At 44.3% G+C, this 23,001-nt stretch overlaps 1 protein-coding gene across 1 annotated transcript in view; it reads left to right on the top strand.

The window, feature by feature from the left end:
* NIN (ninein) overlaps window positions 1–23,001 on the top strand; it is a 101,248-nt gene that overhangs the window by 40,409 nt on the left and 37,838 nt on the right. The window contains exons 7-14 of the mRNA XM_081110252.1: window positions 11,331–11,370; window positions 12,944–13,134; window positions 17,443–17,589; window positions 18,290–18,457; window positions 19,187–19,323; window positions 19,627–19,767; window positions 20,001–20,175; window positions 22,741–22,851. Coding sequence (XP_080966378.1) covers window positions 11,331–11,370; window positions 12,944–13,134; window positions 17,443–17,589; window positions 18,290–18,457; window positions 19,187–19,323; window positions 19,627–19,767; window positions 20,001–20,175; window positions 22,741–22,851 — 1,110 coding nt within the window. The remainder of the gene's footprint in view (window positions 1–11,330; window positions 11,371–12,943; window positions 13,135–17,442; window positions 17,590–18,289; window positions 18,458–19,186; window positions 19,324–19,626; window positions 19,768–20,000; window positions 20,176–22,740; window positions 22,852–23,001) is intronic.

Raw genomic sequence — 23,001 nt, forward strand, 5'->3', positions numbered from 1 at the left:
GTCCCATGTGACATTTTGGATGTTCCTGTTGGCAGTGAGACAGGCCAGCCCCAGCTTCGTGCTGTACCCATGGTCGTAGGTCACAGCCACGGATACCTGCATCCTGCTGGCAGTGTCACCAGTGTGTCTGTCTTCTGCACACTTCTGGGCCTGGATAGCAGTCCTGGTTCCTGGCCCATTGTCCTAGTAGCCTCAGCTTGGCCAACAGAAGTCCACCCTCCGGGCAGCATGGGCCTGTGTGAGAAATACCCTCGTCCCTTCTGCAGAAGCTGCTCGGGTCTTCTCGGAGTGCTGGGTCATCTTTCCTATCTAGGGTAGCCCCCGATGGGGACGCTGGAGAGGCACCAATTCTCAGTGACCTGTGGGATTTATTTATTCTTAATTTATAAAGAGCTCAGAATCTGTCAGGAGTTCTTTATTGTACTGTTGACTTCTTTTCTCCCTTCTGGTTGCTTGAGTCCCTTTGCTCTCCTGCCCTTGGGTGTTAGGAATTTATTCCTCGGTTGTGTTTTTTATCAGCGGCTCACACTTCCTCTCAGTGCCACCGGGCAACACCGAGGGAGGGGCGTGCTGGGTCTCCCCAACGGGACTATTTCCTGAGAAGCAGTCAGGCGGAGAGCTGGAGACGTGCTTCTCGTTTTGATCGTGCATTTCCTTTGACTCCGGATTCTGGCTCAGGGGCCAGTGGGACTCGGGGCTGCCTTTGGGCTGCAGTTTCTCCTGCTCTCAGACATGCCTAGAGCGACTGTGGAGCTTTTTGATGAAGACTAAAGGATCCGTACCTGCTGTCAGAGTTAAATGCGGGGCGGGGGGGGGGGTGGTTCTGGCTATAGCTACCCAAGAGACTAATTTTAGCTCTAGGGTGAATCAAGTAATTATTTTATTTATCTGAGGACTGGGTAGGGGTGGACAGTGGAAAGGAACGGTGTCACAGGCACCTGTAAAAGCTGTCCTCGTGTCGGCTCGCTTCCTTCTAGGAACTCATCCTGGGGGGATATGGGAGCAAACAGTCAGCTGAAGGGATAAAACAATACCCCCCCTTCTCTCTAGGGTTATTCCGCAATAGGGGAGTTGCTAAAGATTGACAGTTTGTTCCAAGGCTCCTGGTTAGGGGTTCAGAATCTTTTTCTGCATCTTTCCTCAGAAGGCCTTCTCCCACCATGCCTGTAACAGACACTCCAGGTAATTCTCAGTAGTCAGGCTTCTCTGCGTCTACCTGTCACTCCACCCTTCCCCTCCCACCCAAGAAAACATGGTCACGCAGGCAAGTGAGAGTGGTGCTAAGATGGATTTTATTTTTATATACATTTATTTTCATGTGAGTCCCATGTGAAGCTCCAGGCTCCCTCAGTTACAGCGACGTGGAACTCCTCCCGTGGCTGTTTGTGGTGCCCCGTTGTGATCCGGAGCCATGGGTGAGGACCTGCGTGGTTAGTCTGGAGTGACAGATGCTCACCACGTGGCCCTGACTCTGAATAGAATATACGAGAGTAAATCTTGTAGGAGGTGGTGTTGATTATATGCCACTTTTTTCTCAGTTCACATTTGTCTAACAAACTGTAAACATTTTATCGTCTTCATCCTACCCTGCCCCTCCCCCAGCTTTATTTAGGCAATTTGATTCTTTCCTGCTGAAACAGGAAGTATGTAACCTAGCTACTAAGCATGCCTCCCCTACCGAGTGTAGCTTACAAGGCCTTAAAAGCCATTGCGTAGAGAAAGACCACTGTTATCTGCTAAATTTCCAGCACTGAAACGTGTGTTACAGAACTTCATTTGGAAGCCCTGGGGCAAAATGTACCAATTCACATGGGACAGGTAGGCTCCACCTCAGGCTGAAACTGGCCTCCACCTTCCAGTTCAGTGCATTTATCTGGCAGGTGGATCCCTTGGGAGTCTGACCTCTCGTTCTGGGTGGTATTGAAAGGAAAGTGGTGATTTTTTTCTCTTTTCATGGGGTCATTTTCACTCGAGGCAATTCAATGGGACATTCTATTCTGAATTATTCCGCAGGAACAAAGGGCACATTCTTGATGCCAACGTAAGGTGTGATTAGTGAGAAGGTTTTGGTTGTCATCATTCTTGCTTCACTTCATTAGGAAACAGGAGTGAGTTTTTAGGTTCTAAAGAATATGTCCCCCCGCGCCCCCCTTTTATATGCATATATGCAGTGGCTACTGAACTGACCTTGAGTTTTATGTTCCTGCCTCTTCTAAGGGTAGGTGGTAAGGGGGCAGACAAAACAAACTAATCCTCCATTCTGTTCTGTATCACTCAGCCCTGGTAGGAAAGGTTGTTCAATTAATACAATTGGGGCAGGGCCACTTTGCTTTCTGCCCTGGTTGAAAACAGGGGACACCTTGTTAACTGTTTTCCTCCACAGGAATAAATCAGGTCTAGTAAGATTCTTATCAAGAGCAAGAGGCTTTAGACAATTATTTTTTCAGCTGTAGACAATACTAGTGTAAGCCAAAACCCCGCAGTTTAAGTGAGGACCTGGGAGAAAAGTTAAAGCCAATTGCTTCATTTGCCCAAGAATGGACAAGCAAATTAAGTCTTTGTGTTGTGACTGGGGTTAGGAGGATCGGAGACAATGGTGGTTTAAAAACTTTTTTTTTTAAAAGCTGATTTTACTACTCTACATAAAATCAAACTTAAGACATGTGAAACTGACTTACATTCCCCTTATGTTCGCTTTCATATATGCATAACTTTGCAGTTAAACTTTATGAATTATTCATTTACATTGTATAGAGTAAATATTTAATTCTGGAACAAACATCTTAATACCCGAGAGAAGTTCTGCTAATAGATTTTGTAGTTGAAATGCAACTGTTTTCCCATTACTTCCATAACATTTTTTTACGTTCTCTTTCAGTGTTTTTAAAAATGTGTTTTTATTGATTTTTAGATAGAAAGGGAGAGGGAGAGAGAAGCACACCAACGAGAGAGACACATCCACCGACTGCCTCCTGCACGCCCCCTGCTGGGGATCAAGCCCACAACCAGGACATGTGCCCTGACCAGGACTCCATGCTGGGACCTCTTGGTCCATGGGGTGATGCTTAATCCACTGAGCCTCACCAGCCGGGCCTTAACATTCCCTGCCATTTTTGGTCTAGCCTTTTACTTAGACATTCTGTAAGCAGTTTCAATACTGTTGTCATTTATTTCCATCAAACGGTGTGACATCACCAGGATACATTTTTTATTCATGGAAATTCAGTGTTTCCCTTTATATTTAAGTCTGATTAGATCATCTGGCTATTCCCAGAAAAGAGACACTCATCCAAGAGGCAATTGTCGATCACTAGAAAGTGATGTAAAGAAGCCCCTACAGCGCTAACAGGGCGTGGAGGCTTTCAAGCTTTGCTGATCTGGAAAGTCTTCCTGACTTGACCCCACAGGGAGTTCCTCTGGAGTCAGCCCCCACCTCGTGTCTGCCTTCCAGGTCAACGGTTTCTCATAGTTACTTTCTGACTAACACAGACAACCAATCAAAAATCAACAAGGTGACTTTAATGATAATAGTAACATTTTCCAGTTACACACCATTAAGGGTTTTCCAAATGGCAAAGCAGTATTCACACTGTCAGTCAAGAACAACTCTGATGGGCAAGATTCCATGAGCAGATGTATTTAAAAAAAAAAAAAAATCCCTTTCCTTTAAGGACTTTAAAATCCCATGAATCAAAACCACTTTCCAGCTTTGGTAGGAGAGTCGTTAAGAATAAAACTCTTTTACATTGAACATTTCTCCACACTGGCAGCACCGAAGGCTCGTTGGCATCTAAATATGCGTGCATTTAAAAATAGTACATTGATTCCCATTCTCCTCAGCACTGATTTGTAACGTTTCCTTGCTTTAAAAGATAAAGGCACTGATTTGCATTCTAGAAGTGACAGCCCTGCCACTGAGCTACTTGTCCCTGGTTCTGAGCAGAGATGAGGAACTGGGCTGTCAGGGTCTCCGCTGACCACTTTGCCTTCACAGGTGAGACAGCGGGAGCGAACCAAAGTCCCAGGAAGTGTGTGGCGGCAGAAGCAGTAGCCAGTCCTGCTGGCTCACTAAGTTTCCAGTACCTGGCCCTCAGTGTGAATTTATAAATAGTTAGGGCATAAATGCCATAGATGCCATGTTTTTAAAAGTCCTGCCGTTTTAATCATAAGCACCCTCCTAAACCAATTTTTGTGTGTGTTTTATTTTCCCAGAGACTCCCTTTGCTCAGCTACTCTTGTAAAATAGGCCCTACGGCTCAGTTTGTTCGGGAAGCTTTGTTATTCTAGTAAATTTCCTTCCTCCTTTTCCTGGGCTTGCTGGGCTTTCCCCTTTCCAAAACAAAAAAACAAAACAACAACAACAAAAAAAACTGCTCAAAGCTGTGGAGATCAGCTCAGCAACCTCTGCTGGGAAAGAATAGCCCGTGTGTGCCCCCATAATCGCTTTAATTAGCCAGACATTCTGCGGGGCACAAGGTCTGCCCTGGAGCAGATGGTTGGTGGGGGCTGTGACTGGGCTATTGTGGGCAGGGCCGTGCCAGGCTCACAGGCTGCAGATGCTGGCCTGGCCTCGGTGCTAGAAGCCCGGGATCCAAGAGGCTCGGGCCATCTGCTCCGCAGTCCGGCCAAGCAGGTGTCCCTCCGAAGAAAGCATTCCTGAAAGCAGTGCTGCCTGCGTGGCCCATGTGTGCGGGCGGCCTCATCCAGCTGTAGGGAGCGGCCACAATGGCCAGCGTGACAGGAGGTGCACAGCCCACGAGGCCGTGCGGGGCTCCCTTTGTCTGCCTGAGGCGGGGGGGGGGGGGCTGCCTTTGGGGCCAGGCAACCTCTGACCCTCTCCCCTCTGTCCGCTCTCAATGGGGCTCTGGGCCAGCCGCTTGGCATGGTATAATGTGGAAGCGCCAGCAGCCCCTGCCAGCTGTGGCCACCCAGGGGACACTGTCCCACATGGGGCGGGCCCTGGGGAGGCCCCGCTCCTAAGCTGAATCAAAAGTTGATTGCTTCATCGAAACTTTCAAAGCTGTCATGTCTACAGGTCTCTTCTATGCTGCTTCTTAAAGCTGACATGGGTCTGTCTGCTGTTTCTGTCCTCTGCCTTTGGCCTAGCCCAGTGATGGCGAACCTATGACACGCGTGTCAGAGGTGACACGCGAACTCATTTTTTGGGTTGATTTTTCTTTGTTAAATGGCATTTAAATATATAAAATAAATATCAAAAATGTCAGCCTTTGTTTTACTATGGTTGCAAATATCAAAAAATTTCTATATGTGACACGGCACCAGAGTTAAGTTAGGGTTTTTCAAAATGCTGACACGCCGAGTTCCAAAGGTTCGCCATCGCTGGCCTAGTTTGAACACCCAGGTATGTGGTAGGAATGGTCGTTACAATATTTATTTACTTAACAGACACTTACACTCATTTGTACCAGGCACTGTTTTAGGTGCTCTCCAAGTGTTGGCACACCTCGTAGGTAGGCACTGCTGTTCACTTACCCACGAGGAGACGGAGGCGCGTTGGGCGTTAGGCAGCCTGCCCAGGGCTGCTCCGCCAGCCCCTCGTAGAACTGAACTGAAATTGAACTCGGGGAGTCTGTACTGAAATTGAACTCGGGGAGTCTGGCTGTGGAGGCCAAACCCTTCACCACATCACTGTTCTGGCTGCAATAACAAGAGCTCACATTTCCTAGCGCCGTGTCCGCATTAGCTGTGTGCTCCCCCTTTGCAGAGGAAGGGAGGTACGGGGGGGGGGGGGCGGGGGGCCACACAGAACAGCAAGCCAGGGGACAGTCTCTCAGCAACCCCCAGTGCTCACGCATCCCACCGTTTTGCCTCTGGAGTTGGGAGTGAATCCCTCAGAGTTATTATTTTTAATGTATTAATATCTGTTCTTTCTCTAGCGAGGGGCTACATGAAATTCTAAGGGAAGAAACCTAAAATCCTTTTGTGTGTGAATTAGTACTGGAAACGCATCCCAGCAATTGTCTCTCCCCGTTCTCCCCATTTTTCCTGAGATTTTTGTGATTATCTTCCTTCCAGTGCCCCCGGCTGGTCTGTGTCTCAGGCTTGCACAGCCTGGGTAAACCATCAGCAATTAAACGACCTTGTTCCGGAATGATGCCTCCTCTTATTGGTGCTGTTCCAATAGCCCAATGATCTAATCCCCCAACCTTTTAACCTGCCTCCCCCCCCTCCCCCACTTTTTAATTGGAACTGCTGGCCCCAGGCAGTGAGAATGAAAATAAATGAGCTGTGAATGAATTGAATCTCCCCTCCTCCCTGCAGCCCCCCATTGCAATTTAATAAACGATCAGCCGCCATGTGCTTACCTCCCTCTTTATCGGGACGGCAAACTCTCCAGGTGAGGTGGTCTTGGAACGAAAATGTAGCCCTTGGCATAAGCTTGCTTCTCCCTAGCAGGGCTGCTCCTCGCTGGACCTATGTTTCTCACACAGGGCCAGGGGAGGGATGCTTGGAAAGTTGTTACCCCTAGAGATTTTATTTATTGTTTTAAATATATTTTATTGATTTTTTACAGAGAGGAAGGGAGAGGGATAGAGAGTTAGAAACATTGCTCAGCTGCCTCCTGCACACTCCCTACTGGGGATGTGCCCGCAACCAAGGTACATGCCCTTGACCAGAATCAAACCTGGGACCCTTCAGTCCACAAACAGACGCTCTGTCCACTGAGCCAAACCCCTAGGGCACCCCTAGAGATTTTAAAACAAGTTATCCCTTACACTGCCACCCCTGGCCCTAAGAGTTTGTGTGAAGCCATTTAAGCTGTTGGTGCTGCCTGGGGTTTAGAAGTTTTGCTGTTCCTAGGCCATTGGGTTAGGCTAGCTTAAGAATGCCTCTTGTGGATGGCCATGGCCACAGCCCCCAAGGTAGGCCTCTGTACACTGAGGCAGCACTGGCTCCAGCAGGGTTTACCCTCCTGACCAGCACCTGGCCTCCCACCACGCGTCTCTCTCCGTCATGGGCCACGGCGCTAGAGGACACCACAGGTACTGCATTGTAAATACCACAGGGAGCGGACTGTCCTTTTCTCCCACCCCATGTCACAGGAAATGCAGTGAGAATTTGAAGGAATAGTGAAGTTGTACCTATTTATGTTGCATAAACAACATTTATAACAGTAAAGGAAATAAGATTGTTTCTTGTAGTCCGTCAAGCAAATGTATCCTCTTCATTGTCTCTATTTCCTTCCCGTCTTTGTCTAATTGTATAAATGTTTTTGCCAGCGGTAATCATGGTGTAGATAGCATTTTTGTTATGGTCTTTCACGTAACATTTCATAAGACATTTTTCCATGCTCCTCCATGGTTTTATGATTATTCTTTTAATGACTGTTATGATAGATCATTATACTTTTATGCCCCAATGTTGAATATTTAAATTGTTTTCAATATTGTGCTCTTACCAAAAAAAAAAAAAAATGCTAAATGTATATATTTATGTCTATGTTTTTATTCTTCTTTTGGTTTTATTACCATATGAAATTATTGAGTCAAAGAGTATGAATATTTTTATGGATTTTGATACATTAAGTCATTTGCTTTACTAAAAGGGTAATATCCATGTACACTGCTACCAGTAACATATAAACAGGCCTATTTTAAATTATGGTCTTGATGGTAATAGGAGTCCCATCTTACGTTTCTAATTCAATGGGAACAAAATGATTCCTTGGGTTTCATTTCTACTTCTTTGATTGCTGTGGAAATGAACCTTTCCCTGGGGTTTAGGAGGTTGCGCTGTACCTGATGCCACTGGGTTAGGCTATCTTAAGAATGCTGCTTTTGGCCTTTGTTTAATTGTGGTGCCTCTTATGCAAATTGTCTGTTTGTATTCTGTGCATATTTACTGGAGACTTGGCATTTTTCTTACAAATTGATACGAATAATGATACCTCCCCAGGGCCACCCAAATTAATGCTTTAAGTTTAAATGTAATGAAAAAAATTGCAAACATACATTCGATATTACATAAACACATGTCCAATAAAAATAAGACTTTATATAGTGCTTATTATGTACCGGGAACAATTCTAAGCATTTTACCCAGCTCTGTGAAATATGTCCTACTTTATTCCCATTTTATAGACGGGAAACTGAGGTGAAAGGATAAGAGACTTGTCCAAACCCAACCCGGTAGGTAAACGAGGATTCAGAGCCTGGCAGTCCAGCTCCTACGTCCATGCAGTAACCCTCACAACTCGATCTCTTAGTTAAGGGTGAGAGTCGGAAAAAGAAGGTGCAGGGAAGAACCACCCTGGGGATTGCATCAGATACAGGCCCCCAGTCCCATAGCCTCGGGAGATGTTGGAGACAGAATAGTGTGGCCTCTTCTCTGAACTAATTGCTCACTGTTTTAAAATGCATTGAGAAGTGAGCAAAGGTAAACAATAAACTTTTATGTAGCAAGATACACACCTTGTTGCTTTAGGGATTGTTACCAAGGGTTTTTTGAAAGTGTGTTTGCATTTTTCCAGCTGTATCCCAGTGGAGCTCCTTTTATTACTCATACGTAGTGATATTCATTTGCCATTTCTCCTGTCAGTTTGTGCTGTTTAAAACCATCCCCTGCTTGTGAGTTGTTAGGTTTTATTTTAATCAAATGATTCTTAGACCATAGAAACACATTTTTACTTAGGTGAAATTAATAGATTTTATTTTTGGGTGTGTCCAACTTACAATGCTGAATGAGTTTTCCCATTTGGAGTGCCCAAGTAGTATGAGAATTTAAATCATTTGCTCTGAAAAAATAAATATATATGTAGAAGCCTAATATGCAAATTGTCCCCATGGAAGTTCAACCCGGAGACCGATTGCTTGCTTTGATGTGCGCTGACCACCAGGGGGTGGCGCAGAATGAAAGAACGCCCGGCTGGCAGCCAGAAGGAAGGCCCTGGCCAGCAGCCAGAAGGCCCAAATTGGCCCTAATTGCTGACCAGGCCTCAGGACCCTACCCATGTACAAATTTCATACAACGGGCCTCTAGTAAATAAATAATTTGCTCTGTTGGATGAGGAAATAAATAGGGAAGGACAGACAGGCAGGGTGCTTTTATTAATAGGACTTTATTGATTTAAAACTTTTAATATACAAACAGTTGAGTTCTGCCAAAAAAATAATATCAGAAAATCTATGGAGAACTATTTACTCTACTGCTCCCTCCCCACACCCACCACGATGGACATCCGCCAGGCTGGAGATGTCTTCATGTGGAAATGTGAGCTGGTAAAATTGTAATCAAACAAACAAGCAGAAATCACATTGCACCCTAATTCAGTTTCCACCGATACCATGTGTATCAGTGAGTTCCAGTTGTAACCTGAATGAGTTGTCGTGACTTACATATTTTGAGTTACTGCCTTTGGATGTCTTTTCTGTATGCCAGGAATAATCCATCTCAGCATTGTCAGTGTGTGGGTTCAGTTCAGAATTTGGGGAAAATTTGGGGAACTCTCTGAATTGGTGTTATCTTCAGTATGTTTCTAAGTAAAGCATGGAACTGTGACGCCCTGTTGGAGGATGGCTGTCCTTCAGCTAAGAGGAGAGGGCTGAGTGTCGAGAGGAACAAAGTCGGTGTGCTTACTCATATCAACTTGAACAGCTACTGAAAGTCAACCTGTAATCTAAGAATCGTAGGTCGCACACTGCCTGCCATGAGCAATCCAAGCTCTGGAGACAGGAGTAACGAGGCTCTTTTTCCGGTTGAGTTTATTTCAGGATTCTAAGAAATCAGCCAGCACAGAGAGGGGGCTTGGGAACATGTCAAAAGCAGCTTCATTCCTAAAGTTGGCTCTTTGCTGAGACAGCAGCCAGGTTTTGAAGGGGGAGGCGGGGAGCGGATTGCACCTTTTTTTTCCTCAGTGAGTTTTCCTGCGATGGTGGTAGAACCTCCCAAAGGCAGTGATTAGGCAGCTCACTGGCGAGGCCAAGGCCACTGCGGACCTACTCGTTGCCCTGGTTGGAGCAGACCTGTGCCGTGTTGGCCAGTGGAGCAACGCCCGGATTGGGGTTCTGACTTGTGTCCTTGGCCAAGTGCCGTTGTGCACCAACACAAGCCACAACTCTATGCTGTGACGTGGAAAAGACCCAGTAGTAGTGACAGCATATGCTAAGGGGGTAAAATGGCCCGGGGCAGATCAATGTCACTGCTTTTAGTGTAAGTTACTGGCAATGTATATTGGACCTTTCTAGCCTACCTTTTTTGGGGTTGCATCTGTACCCTCTTACTGTGCCACAAACACCCGAGGCTCATTCCTGCCTCCATGCTTCAGCAAACAGTAACTGCTCCTTACTTTTCACTTGGCTGTCTCCTGCTCATCCTTCAGGTCTCAGTTTACAGGGGTCCTCAAACTACGGCCCGCGGGCCACATGCAGCCCGCCGAAAACATTTATCCGGCCCGCCGGGTGTTTCGGTGCCGCTGCCTGTTGCTTAGCAGCCGACTAGTTTTTTTTTTGAACTATAGTCCGGCCCTCCAACGGTCTGAGGGACAGTGAACTGGCCCCCTGTTTAAAAAGTTTGAGGACCCCTGGTTTAGATAATTGATTCTTTAGGAAGTCTCCCCAGACCTCCCAAGTCTGAAGGATCCCATGCACCCTCATAGCATCTTGAACTTGCCCATCATAGCACTTAACATACTACCGTATTGTACTTCCTGGTTTGATTTTTTTGGTTTTTGTTTTGTTTTGCCTGCATGTCTGCACTAGCATGTAAATTTCTCGAGGCAAGAAATATGTTCATCCTCTTCAAAGTTGTATTCCAAAAATGGAGCAAAATCCCTGGCACCCAGTACACATCTGTTGAGGAACACATTCATCCGTGCGTGCATTCAACCCCTCATTGGTGGGTGGGATCTGAGTATTTCTCTGGCGTGGTTTTACTGGTTGTGGCAGATTGTGCTGTGGAATAAGCGACTTCGCAATCGTGAAAGGCAGTCCTTGGTGAAACGCTGCAGAAGGCTGTGTGGTGTTTCTTGGGAGGCTGGTTGAGGAGAAAGCACTAGAGCAGTGATGGCGAACCTATGACACGCGTGTCAGAGGTGACACGCGAACTCATTTTTTTGGTTGAGTTTTCTTTGTTAAATGCCATTTAAATATATAAAATAAATATCAAAAATAAAAGTCTTTGTTTTACTGTGGTTGCAAAGATCAAAAAATTTCTATATGTGACACGGCACCAGAGTTAAGTTAGGGTTTTTCAAAATGCTGACACGCCGAGCTCAAAAGGTTCGCCATCACTGCACTAGGGGGTCCTGGGTCATGTGACTCATGCAGATGACGCTTTCAGGGGCACTGATCTTCTTCTCTTGCCTTCTCTAGCACTGGAAGACGCAACCCAGCGAGGAGTACGAAGCAGAAGGTAGGAGCTGAGTGTGTGTCAGGGAAGGACGGGCTGCCGCTCACAGGCATTCTCCACACCCCCCTTCCTGCATCTCCTGGCCTTCTTCTAACAGCCTTGCATGCTGGAGGCCAGCTGAGAAGTAACCTTAAGAACAGCAGCAGCGAAAATTCATTCCCAATTGACAGCTTATAGTTCTAAAATACTAACTTTTAACATCATGCAAGATAGGAGAACTAAGATATAGAATTTCACTACGGTTAATTACTCTCTTATATCGATAACTTCAAAATTAATCTGTGAACAGTCCTGAATTAAATAATGACCTATCTCTTGACAAGTTTTAGATGTATTTAAGAAACATCACTTGAAACATGTATGGTTTTATTAAGCACAATGTCACCCCAATAAATTCAATTTTTTTTAAAAAAAATCAAAACACTTCTGGCCAGCAGATGGCACTGTGACCCAGCTGACAGAACCTCAGCTGGCTGCACAGCCCACCCTGGCAGGTAGGGTATCTGTACTTAAGTGCAATTACAGCGTGTTCTCTAGGTCTCCAGCCTGGAAACATACAGCAGTAATGGGCTTAATCTCTTCGATAAATAACACTACATGCTCTTCTCAACCCGCCAAGTTCTTCCAGGCACACAAAATTGTGCCAGTGATTATCTCATGTTTAAGTAATGACTTTAAAGACTCTCTCTAATAAATGGGTAAGTCGAAAATGTAACTAGAAGTGAGAACTTTTAATAGAAAATAAATTTTTATATTTAAATAAGTAGTTTTATCCTTAAGTCTTTACATAGAAGTTATCCTTAATATATAGATAATTAATAATTTGCAGCTCACAACCTTTTATTCTTTGGAGTTGGACTGTTTTGCCAGTCAAAATATTTATAGGTGTAAAGATTTTGGAACAAACTAATCTTGAGATATGATTTTTTAATGATAATTATCACAAAATTACTTTCTTCTCAGTAAAAGCAGTGCCAGACTAGACTCTCTAGTGCTTAGACCAGACGAGAGTGGAGATAATGAAGATGATAAGGGAGCCCTAGTCGAGGCAGGGTGGATAAAGCTCCATGGAATGCCTCTCACCCAGCCTTCTCTCCCGCTGTCACAAAGCCTGAGGCTATACATGTTTTCCGTTGTACTGACACAGGACTAGACCCTAGGCCTGGCCGCACGAGAGCTACTTCTTCCACGGGTATGACTGCCAGTGAACAAAACAAAAAAATGCCTGATTGCCCTAGGCCAGTGGTTGGCAAACTGCGGCCCCTGAGTGTGGCTCTTCCACAAAATACCACATGTAAGCGCCCACATACAGTGTGATTCAAACTTCGTGGCCACATTCAAGGGGCCAAAGAGCCACATGTGGCTCGCGAGCCGCAGTTTGCCGACCACTGCCCTAGGGGCAGCCCGAGAACCAGTGGTTCCATTGCATTTGAACCTCAGAATTAAAATGGAATCAGCATTCATAGCCTTTTCTATCATTTTTTATTTTCAAAAAAAGCACATTTTTTTTCTTTGAGGATAGGTTTCTTCCTTTGTAATCCCCTTGGAGATAACACAATGTATGCTTTTATTTCAGGCCAGCTAAGATTTTGGAACCCAGATGATTTGAATGCCTCCCAAAGTGGGTCTGCCCCTCCCCAAGACTGGATAGAAGAGAAGCTGCAGGAGGTTTGTGAAGATTTGGGGATTACCCGTGATGGTCACCTGAACCGAAAGAAGCTGGTCTCCATCTGTGAGCAGTATGGTTTGCAGAATGTCGATGGAGAGGTGAGCCAGGCATCACATATTTATTCGTGAATAGTAATCAGGATAAAAGCTCAGCTGGCCCCCGCCTGGGAACAGCCATGTTTTGGCTTCCTGCAGTATGTTAAGGAGACTTCCTTCTCTTTTTTTCTGGGAAGTCAGCCACGACGATTCTGTCCTTGAGGAGCTCATGCTGTGTTGTAGAAAAGAAAAACAGACAATAGCTGACACTTAACTGAGCCCGTACTCTGCACCCCTCACTTTACTCCATACTATAATATTATAGTCAGATACTAGCTCAGTACAGCCATGATGTCAGATATACAGGGTGTACCCCCAAAATGTATACATACTTTAACAGCCAGTAGCTCAGTTTTGAAAGTGAAATGTATTTTAATAAACACTGCCTTTATAATTATTCGAAGTGTGTGTCTACATTTTGGGGAGCACCCTATCTTTGCAGACGTGGCATTCATGAGTGTGAGTGTGGGGAAGGTGTAGAGGAAGGAGTAAGCAGGCAGATTTGAGTTGGGGAAATAATTTGAAGGCCAGGCTGATGAGGTTAGGTTTTTGGAGCGATCCCAATACCAGCCTGGGTGCTGCAGCAGACTAACATGTAGGAAAAACTGACTTGCTGAGGGTGGTCTGAGCGTCTTTTGGTGGGTGTATTGGAGTAAAGAGAGCACCTGGTTAGGAGACCGTAGGGGCCATGATAATATTCTAGTCATGAAGAAATGGAAAAGGGTAGTTTGGTGGTTTTGAAGATACACAGGAGAGTTTGAAGGAGCGCCCAAAACTCTTGTTTGGTAAAATTGTGAGCTTTGCATTTTCTGAACATTTAAGAGGAGTACAGGCAGGACTGGGCACAGGAATAGTTTTGAAACATAAGAATATAAATAATTCCAAGATATGTCTTTCAAAGAGCTGGAAATAAGGGTTGGAGGGACTTAGAGAGGTTAGGGCTCAGTTGTAGCTTTGGGAATATTTGATTATATTAATATTTGAAGCCTTGCTGTCCGTTTGCTCAGGGATAAGTAGCATTTCCTAAACCATAAAAAGATTTATCATCAAAGCTTCCAAGCAGCCTGGCTTGCGGAGTATTTTTTCCCTTCTTCCTTGTGCATGTGACCATTACATGCCGTTTGACTACCTTTTCAGTGATTTATTTTTCAGTGGTGGCTGTTGAGTCATAAAATGAAATGCATCCTCCTAAATTATAAACCAGTGCAGTATGTACAACCTTAGGTTGTTTTTGCCAAGAAATACTTGCACAAGCATGGATTGTTTATCTAAGAACAACTCTTGGAATAAACTGCAGCCACTTGCGGGCAGTTGCATCTTTTGTGGTGGAGTTTCCAGAACCTAGTGCAAGAAGCTGCCCATTTCTTTATTTTCCTCTCATCGGAGGCTGAGGAAAGGATTGCATATTGAGTATAGCTTGTACTTACCACAGAGGAGCTGAGAGTTCAAGGTGATCTCATCAACATACGATTTGGAATCCTAGAATTTTACAACGGAAAGCAATTTTAGGTTTAGTTATTCCTCATTTCATAGATACAGAGTGAGATCACTGCCGCTTGCTGTTACCATGAGGAGGGACTGCGGCACTGGCTTATGGCTGGAACTTGGCCCCTGCCTTCCAGAAGCAAGGACATCGATAGGGCAGGGATGGCAGACTGTCGCCCTAGATGCCGAACGTGGCTGTTTTACTTGGCCTGCGCAATGTTTAGAAATTGAACTTTTTTGCTGCCCTTTTTTAAATCAGGAAGTTTTTTTAAAGGTTAGATTTGGCTCCATTTGCTGGCAGCAGGGAGTGCCTAGGGCCTTTGGGCAGGGCATGCCCTCGTGGGTACAGTTCACTACTTTAAAGAGCACTACTTTCTAACGTCTCAGGACCACTCTGCCTCATATATCACCTTCTGATCTCTCTGGGTATTTGGGGTTCATGGTCCCTATTCTAGTGCATTATTTTGCAACTTACACATGGGGAAATCAGCCATCCAAAGATCTGGCTGGTGTAGCCTGGGGAGTAAGAATGTCCTCAGGGGTCTAAGTTTGGCTCCTGCACAGGCTGCAGGGGGTGCCCCAGTTGCTCAGTTGACTCGTGTTCTTTTCAGCCCAACGCTGCTCATTCACCCCCTTCTGAATCCACATCCTTTTGATTCACTATTTGCCCACTGCCCCATGCACAGTCACTGGCAGGGCTCCCTTGGAATGGATCAGGTGATGGGTGTTTAGGCAATCTGGAAGCTATGCACGGATTTGGCCAAGGTCACAAGGTTAAGCTGTGTGGGTCTAAGGTTAGAGCCACGACATGCTTGTCAACTGCAGTTAACCGGAGCCAGATTTTACTGTGACTTCTGGTTTGATGGTCCGGAAGGCCTAGTCCTCTAAGAACGTGTACTTTTGGTTGATAAGAAGGGACTGAGAAGCTAAGGGATCTTACAAACATAGAATCTTGACCCAAATACCTTTGAGTTTCATAACACAGTTCTCTATTTGGAGCCATTGCTTCTGTCAAAGATTTCCACCCTTAAGAATGGTTTTCTTGTTTTAGAGTCCTCTCCAGAGGAAGTGGCTATAAATAGAAACAGGGACAGATGTTTCCTATTGGATAGGAATTGGAGAAAAAAAAAAGGCATTTGACATGAAAGAATGCCTCAAGCAATTACATGAAGAATAAAATCAACAATTCTGAGATGACAGAAATCCGAGTTATAGTCCAGACTTAGGAAATGAATATTGAAAATTTAAGGACGTGTTACAAAGAGGCCTTTGTTAGAGTGGACCCAATTAATTGTAGGCTCTAATGCAATAAGAGTAAATTTGATGTTTATTCTGTTTATTACTTAGCAACGTGAGCATCTTGTTAGAATTGCAGAATCCCAGGCCCCACCCCCACATTAACTATATTGGGGACCACACTTAACAAGAGCCTCCGGTGACCTCTGTTTTATTCCTTGGAGGCATGTTCCTGTAGAAAAGAGGAATCCAACTGCCAGGAGGAGAAAGAGGTCTTTACCTCCCCTCCCTGTTTTGTGTTTCAGCGATTCATGTGCTTTATTCTCTTTTCCTTTCCTCTGTTGAGCTGGGAAACAAACCATCTCCTAGGCAAGCCTGTGGGAGAGACTGTAGTCCAGTGTCCTCTGCCCCCATTATATGATGAGGACCACTTGATTACTGCCAGAGGTTGCAAAAGGGCCAGGAAAATTCCATTCTCTTTACACCTCCTAAAAGCCTTCTATTGCACACACACAAAATCCTTCTTCTCCTCCAATCTTCATTTCTCCCATGCTAAAGCATAAAACAAATAAAAACACAAAACACGCAGTACCGTTCCAAATAACTTTCTAAATCCCAAGTCATGGGTTTCAGATCTAAGTTTTTAGGTCATTGCTATCTGCCCCAGACCAAATTCTATCTAACATACCAGTTTCAAAAATTTAATATACATACAATATTATGTAGAGTAACCACAGTACAATGACTTAATGTCCAACTAACTTTTACTATTACATCACTAGGAAGCTATATTTTTAAGTAATTTTTTAATTTGTGAGAATTATATATAGTAACATTAAAGATTACCTGCTTGCCCTGACTGGTTTGCCTCAGTGGATAGAGCGTCAGCCTGCGGACTGAAGGTCCCAGGTTCAATTCTGGTTAGGGCATGTACCTTGGTTGCGGGCACATCCCCAGTAGGGGGTGTGCAGGAGGCAACTGATCGATGTTTCTCTATCATCGATGTTTCTGACTCTCTATTCCTTTCCCTTCCTCTCTGTAAAAGATCAATAAAATATATTTTTTTTAAAAATTACCTGCTCATCTGGCTACCATTGCTCAGTGGTTGAGCGTCAACCTATGAACCAGGAGGTCATGGTTTGATTCTGGGTCTGGCACATGCCCAGGTTGCAGGCTCAATTCCCAGTGGGGGGTGTGCAGGAGGCAGCCAATCAATGATTCTCTCTCATCATTGATGTTTCTATCCCTCTCTCCCTCTTCCTTCCTCTCTGAAATTTAAAAAAAAGAAAGAAAGAAAGAAAGAAAGGAAAAAAGGTTACCTGCTTTAAAAGTGTGAGTAAAAGAGAAAACAGTAATTGCTAACTTGTGTAAAGATTATGAAGATGTTGAAATGGACTTTAGTTTGTGTGAGGTAGAAGGATATATTACTAGAAAGGAAAGGAAATTTAGTGAAACTAGAATAAAGGGGCATGTTATATTTCTGGAGTCCTGGGATCAACATTGGTGCCAATTTCTATTGGCCAGCAGTGTACTTTGGGCCTTGTGTTATTTTAAGTGAAATATTTAAAACATTTGGTCGCCTTTTTCTAGATGCTTGAGGAAGTCTTCCATAATCTTGATCCTGATGGTACAATGAGTGTAAAAGATTTTTTCTACGGCTTGTTCAAAAATGGGAAATCCCTTACACCGTCAGCATCTACTCCATATAGACAGTTGAAAAGGCATCTCTCCATGCAGGTAAGAAATAAATGGGAAGTGATTTCTTTTCTTTTTTTCTTTATTCTTTTTAATATATATTTTTATTGATTTCAGAGAGGAAGGGAGAGGGAGTGAGAGAATCATTGATTGGCTGCCTCCTGCACGCCTCCTATTGGGGATCGAGCCCGCAACCTGGGCATGTAACCTGACTGGGCATCGAACCGTGACTTCCTGGTCAACACTCAACCACTGCGCCACACCGGCCAGGCAGAAGTGGTTTCTTTACAAGTAGAAGTTAAACCCATGTGAATAATTTTTAATGACTTAATCGGTTATTTGAAGAAGAATACTAAGGAGAAAGAGAGGCAAAAGAAGAATGAGAAAGAAAGAATAAGCCATTAAGAAGGAAAAATTGGGTTACCAAATGACTGTAAATTATAGAGTGGGAAGACCATTAGTTATGCCCCTTAATGTTAACTGGAGAAAAAACCTGGTGCTAAGTAGACACCTCTCATCTAGAGCAAGGAACTCTCTGCCAGAGTTCCTTGTTTTTGATGAGCTTTGCATTCTAGGCTCACTTGGGAAACGGAGATCAAAGGGGCTGCGTGGCTCGCCCCGCCCCTTGTGTAAATTAGAGAAACACATTCTTCTGCTCCTTGTGGGCAGGACTGACCAGTGTTGGTCTCACCAACACCTTGTTGAAACGCCTGAGCTTGCTCAAGTCTCTTTCTCCCTCCAGTCTTTTGATGAGAGTGGACGACGTACTACAACCCCATTGGTGATGACGAGTACCACTGGCTTCCGGGTCTTCTCCTGCCTGGATGATGGGATGGGCTATGCATCAGTGGAGAGAATACTTGACACCTGGCAGGAAGAGGGCATTGAGAACAGCCAGGAGATCCTGAAGGTGTGGCAGCAAAAGTGGGAGAAAAATGACAAATTGGGAAAGGGTTGAAAAATTCCAGATGTTTTTTGAAACTGTGATTTGATTATTTGATTTCTCCTTAATGATACTTCTATTCACAAAACCTCAAAGATAAGAGATAATTTTTCCTACCCCCTTTAACCAGGAATTTGTTGCTAACTACTTTCTATGTTTTTAACCCCTAAATTATTGATACAAGAAATGCCCTTAACTAACTCTAGTTGGTAAGGATTAGAATTATACCACTGTGTTTATTTAAAGTGCCAGATAGCATTTTCTTTAAATACATGTAAATAACCATGTTATGGTTTCCTTAAAGAGAACTAGTTATGTTCTGGACTAAAGATTGTTCCTTAACCGTCACTAAAGAAGTGTAATCATCCATCTTCTAGACCAGGGGTGGGCAAACTTTTTGACTCGAGGGCCACAATGGGTTCTTAAACTGGACCGGAGGGCCAGCACAAAAGCATGGATGGAGTGTTTGTGTGAACTAATATAAATTCAAAGTAAACATCATTACATAAAAGGGTACGGTCTTTTTTTTTTTTTTTTAGTTTTATTCATTTCAAACGGGCAGGATCCGGCCTGCGGGCCGTAGTTTGCCCACGGCTGTTCTAGACTATACATTTAGCTCTCTGGGTTTGTTAACCTTCACTTTCTGCTTTCAGAGGATAGAACTTGTGATTCTCCTGAACTTGTTCTGATTTGCAGGCCTTGGATTTTAGCCTTGATGGAAACGTCAACTTGACAGAGTTGACACTGGCTCTTGAAAATGAACTTTTGGTCACCAAGAACGGCATCCACCAGGCGGCTCTGGCCAGCTTCAAAGCTGAGATCCGGCATTTGCTGTGAGTTGTTTCATTCATTTCCTTTTCTACTTCTCCAGCAAAAGTCACTGAGATGCCTGGGCTGTACATTTTTTCCATATGCCGATGTGGCTAATCTGCTATCATCTCTCTACTGTAAAAATGAGGGAGAGCGTGGATGTGCATGTAGGTTTTTGAAGGGAGCTATGGAATGTCCTTGTTTTAGAAGGTGTTTGGTTGTCTTGGTTTTGTGTTTGTATTGAAACAAGCCAGATGAGAGCATTTGGGGGTCTACTTGTTACTTAGAAACAGTTTCCCTTTAACTCAGTTTATTTCTGATTCTAGGGAGCGTGTTGATCAAGTGGGCAGAGAAAAAGAGAAGCTACGGTTAGATCTGGACAAAGCCGAGAAGCTCAAGTCTCTCATGGCCTCAGAGGTGGACGATCATCATGCGGCCATCGAGCGACGGAATGAGTACAACCTCAGGTGCGGCTGGTAGGGCCAGGTCCCTCCTCACCCAGCACCCTGGCCCAGGGCAGTGGGGCTCAGCCCGCCTGGCCACACCTGGCTGGAGTGAATGAGGTCTTGCTAAGCCTAAGGGAAAGCAGGATACACTAGATACTTTCTCAAGTTGCTTGACTCTGTTTCCATTTTTGGTAGATCCGCATAGGGATCTCTGAGGGATTCGGTGGCAGCTTGCTGGTCTTTTCTCCTCCCAGGAAACTGGATGAAGAGTACAAGGAACGCATAGCAGCCTTAAAGAATGAACTCCGAAAGGAGAGGGAGCAGATCATGCAACAGGTGGGCAAGCAGCGTTTGGAACTTGAGCAGGAAATTGAAAAGGCAAAAACAGAAGAGAACTACATCCGGGACCGCCTGGCCCTCTCTTTAAAGGTAGCCTTCCTGTTGGTTCTGTGGTCTGGGTCCTGCTAGGGAAACCGCAGCTGTGTAAGAGGGCCGGTCTGCCCAGGGCTCAGTCAGGGTTTCCCGCACGTTTACCCGGCTGGGCCGTGACCCAGATATAGCAGAGCCCGCTGGGATCTCAGTTTCAGGGGTATCCAGGCTTCTGGTTTGTCAAGAGTTGATTCTTGTTCTTCTCTCCCCCCTGAAGCTGCACTGGGTCCTCAGGGCTGTTTGGCCAGGTTGATGCCCTCTCCCTTCCCTGCCCTCCCCTCACCCCTTCCTCTTAGCAAATGGACTTGTCTCCTGCCACACAGAGCCCATCAGCTTTGCTTCTGTGCTTCCAAATGTGCCTTTTCCCTCATGCATCCCGCTCTCCTTTCCCATGCCTTGTAGAGGAAGTGATCCTTCTCTTTGCTGGACTCTGACACTAGATACCATGGTACAGTGTAGTCTAGAGATAAGCGGGAGGGGGGTCTGGACTCAGACTGCCTGGTTCCAATCCGGATACCACTACTTACGGGAAAACCATGAACAAGTTACCCAAACCTGCTTCCTAACGTGCAAAATGGGCACCATCATTATACCCACCCCGAGGCATTGATATGGGGATTAAATGAGATGCTACTCAGGTAATTGGTACATATGGAATATTCACTATTGTTGAGGTTATGAAAGGTTCCCAAACTCCACACATCAAAAACGGAGCTGATTCTCGCTCCCTAACCATCAAACTGTTTCCTCTGTTGAATTTTCTCCCTGGTCTGCATCATCGCCATGTGCTGTGTCACAGAAGCTCAAGTCCTCAGTCATCCTCACTCATCAGTCTTTAAGTCTTGATGCTCTGCAGTGCCTCTCAGATTTATCCACTGCCTCTCCATTTCCACAGGCTCTGAATAGGCTCAGAATTCATCATGATTTCTCTTGGACTTAATGTGCAGCCTTTCTGCTGTCTGTCTGACCTCCACATGGCCACCAGAGTTGCCTTATTAAAAAGCACTTATAATCACGCTCTTACCCTTTGTAAGGGTGCAACGTGGTAACACTGGACGCCCCTAAAATGGGCTTGCCATACTTTTCTAGCCTCAGGAACCACCAACAATCCCCCACCCCACCCCACCCCGTGTCATGACCCCAACCCCACTGCACCTGCCATCAGCTCTCTCAGTTCCTCAATGGGCTTTTATGCTCCTTCACTGCTTTCTCCAACACTGCAGGCCAAATTACTTTTTCATTTCCATTTCACTCACTTTGTTCTTGTCAGAAATAAGACAATTTTCTGATCCATCATAGGTCATTGTATTCGTATCTGACTCCCTTCCCACATCCAGACTGCATTCCCTGTTGTCAGTAACAGAATCTGATTCTGCGGTGTCCAGAGCACCCCCTCAGGCCCGATACCTCGAGATTGCTGCTCATTGTTGACATCTAAATCTAGACATACTTTGAAGGGTTAGAGTTGTAGAATTGGCATTTTAGGGGGAATGGTATATTTTTTAAATGCTTCAAATATGTTCTCTTTTACTCCATATGCTGTGGGAGGGTGTGAACGTGAATGTGTTAACATATATTGGCTCTATATTCTTTTGGCAAAACGTACTTTGAAAATACTGTTCTTCCAATCAGCCTTTAACATTGGAATAGAAAATAGGTTGAATGGCATGTCTGTGTGACTATATATATATATATATATATATATATATATATATATTTTTTTTTTTTAACAAATGTGGGTGGAAATCTCTCTAACAAGTATTATATATACAGAAAAACCCCACCCTTTGTGGACTTCATTTTATGTATTATTTTATTATAATAATTTAAACATATGCCAATTATGAAAAACCTATATGTGTGTAGCTTTTGCATCTTTAAACCAAAATAAAATTGTAAGCCAAACTCTGTCATCACTATATAAAAATACAGGGTTATTCTACTTTCTACAGTTTTTCTGACTTCTCTTTTGCTGTTATCCAAACCAGTTTTCTCTCATTTGATAAGATGTTGAGAATGTCTTTCATGACATTAAATTTTCTACTGCAATGCTGTCCAGAAGAAAGATAATGCAAGCCATATACGTAATTTCAAATTTTCAAATAGCTTCATTAAAAGGTTAAAAGGAACAGATGAAATTAATTGTAAATCATTTTCTTTAATGTAGTATCTCCAAACATTATCATTTTGATGGAATCAGTATATAAAAATTATTGAGCAATTTTATATTCTTGTGCCAACTCTTAGGCCTCGGGGGAGTGTTTTACACTCCCAGCATGCCTCAGTTGGCGCTGTGCGTGTTTCAGGTGCTCAGTATCCACACGTGGCTGCCAGTGGCTCCCTGTTGGACAGCACAGTTCTGTAGGGTCAATAAAAAAAGGAGGTAGGTGTTTAGATTATAAGATAAACATCCATTTTTAAAATACTTACTTTTGTCGAATCTGAAACTTTCAAAATGAACAAATTCTCAATCCAGAGCACGGATTTGTGTGCCTCATATAAAATGGTACAGCAGTTTTCTTATTTTTCAATCTGTGCCTATTTAATTTCCCCAAATTTCTTCAGGAAAACAGTCGACTAGAAAATGAGCTGCTGGAAAATGCTGAGAAGTTGGCAGAGTATGAGAATCTGACAAACAAACTTCAACGAAATTTGGAAAATGTGTTAGCAGAAAAGGTAAATCTGTTTAAATGGGACTTCCTGATACCCAGCTACCTCGGTGTAGTTTATGCAAAGAGCAGGAGCAATGCCACCAAGAAAATGACTATGAGGGGGGGATTTAGGTGGGTGAGGGAAGCAGTCACTGCCTGCAGAGATTTCATTTCA

Source organism: Myotis nattereri, assembly GCF_964212035.1.
Source record: "Myotis nattereri genome assembly, chromosome: 1".
Lineage (NCBI taxonomy): Eukaryota > Metazoa > Chordata > Mammalia > Chiroptera > Vespertilionidae > Myotis > Myotis nattereri.